Source organism: Etheostoma spectabile, chromosome 2 (genome assembly GCF_008692095.1).
Source record: "Etheostoma spectabile isolate EspeVRDwgs_2016 chromosome 2, UIUC_Espe_1.0, whole genome shotgun sequence".
NCBI lineage: Eukaryota > Metazoa > Chordata > Actinopteri > Perciformes > Percidae > Etheostoma > Etheostoma spectabile.
Window position 1 is genome coordinate 2,863,771 of NC_045734.1, and position 8,373 is coordinate 2,872,143.

Sequence of the window (8,373 nt, forward strand, 5' to 3'; positions counted from 1 at the left end):
GTCGGACAGAGGATGAGGAGGAGTGAGTTTGAAAGGGGTGAAAAAGATGAATTACAACAAAAATAGGGTCCTTGTCCTGATGTGGTCTGTCTGTCTGTCTTTCCGTGTGTCAGCTGACACCGACAGGGAGCCCATGATTCATTGTCGCTAGTACTGCCAGACAGAATTAAGGCTCTGCTCTTTAGCATATGCAAGTCTAATTATGCAAATCTGTTAGACATAACATTACTACAGCAGTTAGTCAGTCTGGTTTCAGGCGTTACGTGAGTGTGTGTGCATTTGTATCAGTCCTGCGACCCTGATATGGAATGACTTGCTGTGTAAAGTGTTGTGATGTATGGAGCCCAGAGATGGGCAATAAGCAATTAAACCTTACTTCCTTTAAAAAAAAAAAAAATCTTCTTCCCTATTTTACCCACACATTTCCTTTTTATCACTAGGGGCACGTTCAGCCCCGACAAAATGCATCCAACGCGTTTATTTAAACAGCAACCGTGGCGTTGAACACCCTTTTTAATGCCACACGTTTACAGACACCTCTGACACACCTACCCAACCAGAGAAAATGTACCTTAAGAACTATAGAGTATCCTTGTTGAAGCCTGTTACCCCCCATTTGGAAACAGGACCTGGAAACCGTGACAAAATGGTGCACACCATTTTGAGATTAAACGTGCCATATAGACAGTTAAAGAAATGGACCAACAGATCCCGTTGTTCTGGACAGAGACCAGTGAAGGATATTAGAAGCACTTTCCTGGTGATGGCTGAGTGTTACTGTGCAGCCTCCAACTGAGCTTGATGACGTAGATGTGACCTGTCTGAAAGTTGTAAGTCTTCTGGTAGCTGTGCCAAGAGAAATCTCAATCATTCCCAATCAGCAGAGACGGAGAGGTAGGTATGTGTTAGGAGATAACATAGACACAGGCTAATTACTGCTAACTAACATGCTAGTTAACATTAGTCATTAAAGTGATTCTAATAGACTTCATTCATGGATGTATTAAGAAAACTGGTCTCTGTTGAAGTCTATGGCATCGCTGTGTCCATTTCTTTCACTGTCTATGGGGTGGATTGTGTACGTTGCGTGCAAAAGTTGTTTTGGTTGTGTAACAGAAAACTGAGACTGGACAGATAGTCTAGCTGTCTGGATTTACCCTGCAGAGACATGAGGAGCAGGTAGCCATTTAATCAGCCAACAGGCTAACACATTCAGCTAGCAGGTGATACTCTGCCTCTATCTTTACAACATTATCTTCATCTTTAAGTGCTTGTCACTTGTCTTCATCAAGGACTGCAATGGAAATAATAATATGTCATTTTGACATATTGTCGATGTGTGCGATTTCATGTAGCCTATATTGATTAAAACTATAAACTATTTTTTTTGAATAATTGCTAGCTTGCTAATTTCGGTAGCATTTGCTTACTGAGATATATATTTTCCTACGTATTCAGTTCTGTCATCTTTGACTACATCTGTTCAGTTCTGGGCTACACTAACAAATGAACCCAACGAAAACAAACTTTCATTTAATATGATCAGCGAGAACATTCTCTCTTTATTGTATCTTTTTTAAAAACAAACCCCCAAAAAAAAAGTCTTTTGTAATTCTCTTTTGTTAACATTTCAGAATTCTGTACACAATAAAAAGAAATAAGCACTGCTTAGGAACAGAGTCAAATCTCAAACTAGAAAAAAAACAAACGAAAAAAAAAGAAAAAATTCAAAAAAGAGAGGTTTACAATACAAATTAGTAGTAAGACATTGTCTGAAGTGCAATGGCATAGCTCACATGGGTTAAACGTGAAACCAAAAAACTTCAAAATAAAAATACTTCTCTATTTTCCAACAACCAGTAAATTCTTTACAGAGTAGAGACTGTATTATCTGATGTATTTAAACCTGTAAAAACATATTTACAAATAGCCATTATCTTTTATATACTTTTTCTCATAATCACATATATGTCAGCACCAGTAAAAAAAAAACTAAAAAAAAACAAACAATAAAATAAAACATAGAACATCAACAACAACAATTTCTTGTTAAAATGTTGTCTACAGACTTGGTCCCGGTACATAATGGTATTTGGAGGAAGCTTCCGTTTCTCTTCCTGAAGGGATTTTAAAACCATATCATAGACTTTTACTTTGAAGAAGACCAAACGGTCCCAGAGGCTGGGACCATAACACTGACCCAGAAGTGTATCCTCCAACTTCCTGCCTCCATGTTTGGAGAGGTAAATCTCAGGTGTTTTCCCACACACCGCCTCCGTTTCATTGTGTCAGTCCCCCACGTGAGTCAAGTGCAGATTTGAGTCGTGCATGCGTCACTTTACGACAAGTAGCATACAAGATGCTAACATGAGACTTGTGGAATAGCAATACAGTAAAAACTGACCTACTTAACCCAGTTGGTTCACTGCTGGCTACGAGTTAGCATCAAACACAACAAAGGCTGTCATTTGAATGGCGTTTTGAGCTAACGATAGCATCGAAAACAACAAAAGTGGTCACTTGAATGGCGTTTTGAGCTAACGTTAGCATCAAACCCAACAAAGGCTGTGTTTGAGTGTGTTTTGAGCTAATGTTAGCAATCAAACAACCATAGATAGCTAAAACGTTTTGAAATGACTGCTAGCTTAGCTACAAGCTAGCAATCAAACACAACAAAGGCTGGAACTTGAATGCCTATTTGAGCTAACGTTAGCAATCAAACAATCATAGATAGCTACAACATTTTTGAAATTATTCCCATCATCTTTTTATTTTTTGTTGTTATTTTTATTGTTTGTGATGAGAAAAGTTTATTTCATGGATTTCACAGATTTCAGGATGACACGTTATGCCGTACACCGTTTAAATGTGAGCCTGTGCGGCTCACATCTGCACTCGCCTCACATCTGGGAGTGACACACTGGACACTGGCGTTGTCCTGGAGCACTATTCAAAGATCTGAACGCATGCGCAGCGGTGCCCCAGAAGGGGCAAATGCTGCACTGCATTTCCTGCACAAAGAAGGCTCAAACAATCCAAGGGTTTATCTTGACACGACACAGGGTTGTTCTTTATTTGACCCCCCCCCCCGATATAACTGGGGACCACTACAACCTGAAAAACATCTGGCTGCCGTAGGCCCGTTACACTCCACACAGAGAACTTCTGCTCCACAAACATGACAAAATCATAAGTACAGGACGTCATTTCGTGGGTTCTGCCGAACGCAGTGACGCCTACAGGACGGCCAGTCTGTATTTAAAGGGGTTGCATCATACAACATCAACAGCCAGGAGAACAAATGTGTTAGTTTACAGAGAAGAAAGGCTTTTTGGTTTGTTGATTACAGCATCACCCTCCAAACTTTCACTCTGATGAGATAAATACAAAGGGATACAAGTACAAACACGCTTTCATTCGTCTTTTTAAAGCGAGAGTACAAAAACAGAGAAGGAAGGTGTTTTCTTTCCAAGGACTACTGTAAAACCTATTTCGACACATTTATTACTCAACCATTAGTGGACAGCTTGTTGACGATGAATGAAATGAAGAAAGCTCAAAGAAGGGGAGACACTGACTTCAGAGGAAGCACTGACTGTTTTGATGCTTACTGGCGCTAACCGTCGTCATTCTTTGAACCCGATCAGCTGTCTGAAGTCCCTCCACGGGCTGGTAGTCCCTGATGTGAGTCAAGTGCAGATTTGAGTCGCGCATGCGTCACTTTGCGATAAGTAGCATACGAGATGCTAACGTGAGACTTCTGTAATGTCAATACAGTAAAAATGGACCTACTTAACCAAGTTCTGACAACAAGTTAGCATCAAACACAACAAAGGCTGTCACTTGAATGGCGTTTTGAGCTAACGTTAGCAATCAAACAATCATAGATAGCGACGTTTCTGAAATGATTCCCATCTTCTGTTATTGTTTGTATTGAGATAAGTTTATTATGTTATGGATTTCACAAATTTCAGTATGACACGTTATGCTGTAAACCGTTTAAATCTGAGCATGCGCAACTCAAATCTGCACTCGACTCACATCGGGGAGTGACACCGTCTATAAAACAAGTTCAAGGCTTAGCAGTGGTTCATTTTCCTAGTCGGGGGGGGGGGGGGGCAACTGGTATTTCTTCACAGTAGTGTTACAGTATAGCACAGTTAGGTTCTAGTTGGGAGCGAGGGCGTTTTATAGCTGAGGTACAAGAGAAGCCATGGTGTAAAGCAGGGCGGGGCCACGGTGTCGGGGCCATGGTGTAAAGCAGGGCGGGGCCATGGTGTAAAGCAGGGCGGGGCCACGGTGTCGGGGCCATGGTGTAAAGCAGGGCGGGGCCATGTGTGAAGCAGGGCGGGGCCACAGTGATTGACAACCAGCTGTGTCACAATGGGAGGGAAAGCTGTGCTGCGACGGGGGAGACAACAGATTTTCTTAAGACACACAAACTACAAAGAAGGCTACTTTTTTTTTTTGTTTTTTTTTTTTTTTTTTTTAAATCTAATTCGACAAAGACACAACCAGCATCATTGTTAGAGATTAAACACAGCAACAAACAAAACATGAGGGTGGGCTTTCAATGAGCTTTTTTTTCTTTCTTAAAAAGTAGAAGTCACTTGTGGTGCTTGAATACATTCAGTGCCCAGTGATCGTTTTGCCTCGTGTCAGCCTGATGTACACGGTGTGGTTTGTGTCACACAGGCAGAGGGTTTAATGGAATTAACTCCGTTAGCTGCCTCTCACACATCCGCTCATCCTCCCAGCTGATGCTGTGTGTGTGGGGGTGTGTGTGTTCGAGCCTTTGAGTCCAAGTGCTTCCTTTAGCTGCCTTATCTCTCCCTCTTTCTCATCTTTTTCCACTCGCATGCATACCCGTCATCAACAGCCACGCCAAATGAGCCCCCCCCCCCCCGCCAAAAAAACCCTGTGACTCAGGTCCGTTGCCTAGCAAAAGCACTAGAGGGCAGAGTGCGCTTGTGGTGCACAATAGAGAGACATATTTGTTCTGTTGTGATGTTCACAATTTAACAGAGAAAGGAGTCGCTGAGAGTGTGCAACGAGTCTCTGGAGAGGAGGAAGGAAGGCGGGAGGAGGGAGAAAGGAGGATATGAGAGAGAGAGAGAGAGAGAGAGAGGAGAGAGAGAGAGAGAGAGAGGAGAAGAGAGAAGAGAGAGAGAGAGAAGAGAGAAAGAGAGAGTCAAGTGAAAAATAGAACACATTCAGAGAGATCGCGAAGGCAACATATTTGTATTTGTGTGTTTGTGTGTGTGTGTGTGTGTGCATATATGGGGGGCACAAATCTAAGAGAGGAAATGGGAGCGCTGAGAGTGCTTTCTACTCCCTTCAGCTCCTCACACAGTTGAGAGATCTAAAGCACTGAGCTGGGTGGCACAAACACAAATGATTTGCTGTCTTAGAACAAATCTTCCTTCCCCTTCATCAGTCTGCGGTGTTCAGTCAGCCCCTGCTGAAGCTCGGCCTCAAAGCGCTGTTGTGTAAACGGGGCTGGCTTTCAAACACTGGAACATGAGAAAAATTCATTCCATGGAGAAAGAGGGAAACTAATGAAACACACCTCTTAATCTCTATATTGGTTTATCATTAATATGCACAAGACAAAATGATCGCTCTCTCCATCTCTCAAACACACACACACACACACACACAAAACATAACAGGAACTAATTTATAACTTTGCTCATGTTTTACAAAACAAAAACATGCCAGTCCACATCATGTCATCCTTTTTTGTTTTACTTTCTCAGGTTTTAACATTTGTCCTACTTTAATGTTTAGTTCATCCAGTAAAAACTCATCTCCAGTTTCCCCCTTGGCTATTGGTTCGGGAAAAACTCCTCCATCCAACCATCACTTGAGTCCAGCTCTGCCCCTGAGCCATCGCCCATTCCGAAGGCTCCTCCCCCTGAGGGCCCGCCCCCATATCCATAGGATGACATGTCCTGATTGGCTGTCCTCTGGTAGCCTGGTGGCTGACCTCCAACCCCGACTCCCCCTGGTCCATAGGGTCCACCTCCTCCCCCCCCTGCCCCTATTCCAGGCCCCCCAGGGCCCGGCCCAAACCCCGCCATCCCAGTCATCCCCTGGCCCATCACCCCCTGGTTCATCCCCTGGTTTATGACCATGGGCCGGGGCTGGTTGGTCCTGGGCTGAGCGCCCATGTGAGGGCCCATCATTGGGCTGCCCATACCGGCTGCTGGGTTGCCCACTCTGGGGTCCATTCCCTGGCTCATCCCCTGGCCTGGACCCTGAAAGTGTTGCTTGGCCATGCGCGGGGGTTGACCCGGCTGCATCCCATAACCCTGGCTGGAGCTGAAACCCACCATGTCTCCTCCCCCGCCTCCTGTAGTCCTTCCGACTCCTCCCCCCATGGCCTGCAGACTCTGTCCTTGCTGCTGCGGCCAGCCACCCGCCGCCATTCCCCCGCCTCCTCCTCCTGCTCCCAACATGCTTTGTAGTCTCTGTGCTTGGGCTTTGGCGTTGGGAGGGCCTTTGAGGGGTTGCTGGCTCATGGAGTTCATTAACATCCCCTGTCCGCCATACCCTACAGCTCCAGCACCTCCGGGGCCTCCGGGCATACCCCCGACCCCAGGACCTGCACCTGCCTGCCGGGGTGGCCCTCCGGCGGGGTTGTGCTGCGGTGGAAGACCCATGGAGGCTTGGACACTTTGGCTCTGGTGCTGCTGCTGGTGGATCATTTGGCTCATGGAGGGGTTGAGGCCGTACAAGGAACCCTGGTTGGACCCCTGGTTACCATAGGGTAAGCCCATGTCAGTCTGGGGTCCCACGGAGCCCCCTTGTCCCTGTACAGAACCCATCTGGACCATCTGCTGCTGGTTCTGCTGCTGCTGTTGTAGCAGACGGGCGGCCCGGATGTTCTGGAGAGCCTGGCTTCTGGATGCCAAGTCCTGAGGAGGGCCTAGAAGAGGAGAATCAGAGTTAAAACCAGAGAACGGAGACAATGCAGTTGGGAAAGAATTAGAGAGGCATAAGGGGACAGAAATCCCAAAGGAGCTGGACTTCTGTAAAACAGCTTTGAAGCCTGTATATTTACTCCACTTAAATCATCAAATGGCACCTAAGACCATTCTAATACTGTAAGTCACTGCTGAGGCAAAGATGTATGCTCAGAGACAACCTGTTTACTCTGAAAACAAATGCCTCCCTCCCAATTTAGTTCATCCGATAAAACACAGTGAAGCGCCAGCATCTCACTTCGCTACACGTTTTCCTATAAGAGCCTCTGTAGTGGCAGAGCTGAGGAGGTCTCCTAGCGTGGAAATGGCTCTAAATCCTCTAATAAACCCACTTCTGACATCATTCCACTAATCCCTCACCTCACAGCGAGGACTGGAACTGTAACAGAGGAGTCAGAACGAAGAGGATCACACACTCCAGACTTGTAAGAAAGTAGGGAGTGAGCACAGTTGGAAGTAATGCAACAGCCGCATCTCTTCCACGTATCACTTAATATAAATCTTAGTAAGAACGGAGAGTATCATTATGTTATAGCAGGTCATACGAGCGCAATCATTGCTTTCCAATGACTGATACAGGAGGATAGCTGAACTAACAGATACATTTCTAGGCCAGAGTTTCATGCTGAAGCCCCCTCTTCCTCTCCATTTCATCTTCCAGACTCTCTGATGTCTATAAATGGCTTTTGGCTGGACTCTCCTCCCTCTCTGTGTTTTTCTTTGTCTGTCCATCCTCTCACCCACTCCTCTCTCTCTCTCTCTCTCTCTCTCTCTCTCTCTTTCTTTCTTTTCCTAACCTCTACATCTACCTACCAGACCATCTACCTATTCCTCCAGCCTCCCCCCTCTCTACCACTTCCCTCCTCTCATCCATCTCTCTGACTTCACCGGAACTCTGGGGGATCCAGGACAGACAAGTTGCCGTGGTAACAGGCAGAGCAGGAATATTCTATTTTTTTTTGTAAAGAGAGTGAGAGAGGAAAGAGGAGAGGGAGGAAGAGGCTGAAGAGCATCTAAGCGCCAACGGATGTATCTGACAGACAGACAGACAGTCAGCGCGGCTGTTTGCATCCATATTTTTATGTGTTTGTGTGTGAATATGTCTCTGAATATGTCAGAGAGTGAACTGTAAAATCTGAGAAACGTGTCTTGGCTCTCTACCATGTATACCATACTTGTTCCAGACCAAGTGTGCATGTGCGATTGGATGTGTATTGTCGCACAGATGAAATGGATGCATGTGTGTCTCACCTTGGTACTGATTGACTTGGGGGTATGGATTCCTCTGGCCTTGGCCCAGCTGTCTGGGGAGATGCTGCTGCTGTTGGAGCTACACACACACACACACACACACACACACACACACACACACACACACACACAC

At 45.5% G+C, this 8,373-nt stretch overlaps 1 protein-coding gene and 1 long non-coding RNA gene across 2 annotated transcripts in view; one reads left to right on the forward strand and one right to left on the reverse strand.

Annotated features, from left to right (window-relative positions):
• Window positions 1-4,483: 4,483 nt before the first annotated feature.
• Window positions 4,484-8,373, reverse strand: part of maml3 (mastermind-like transcriptional coactivator 3) — a 146,594-nt gene continuing 142,704 nt past the window's right edge. The window contains exons 5-6 of the mRNA XM_032533693.1: window positions 8,241-8,319; window positions 4,484-6,931 (exon numbers count right to left, since the gene is read on the reverse strand). Coding sequence (XP_032389584.1) covers window positions 5,829-6,931; window positions 8,241-8,319 — 1,182 coding nt within the window. The 3' untranslated portion in view covers window positions 4,484-5,828. The remainder of the gene's footprint in view (window positions 6,932-8,240; window positions 8,320-8,373) is intronic.
• LOC116700460 (uncharacterized) overlaps window positions 4,669-8,373 on the forward strand; it is a 24,688-nt gene continuing 20,983 nt past the window's right edge. Inside the window, exon 1 of the long non-coding RNA XR_004334661.1 lies at window positions 4,669-4,765. This is a non-coding gene — a long non-coding RNA (uncharacterized LOC116700460). The remainder of the gene's footprint in view (window positions 4,766-8,373) is intronic.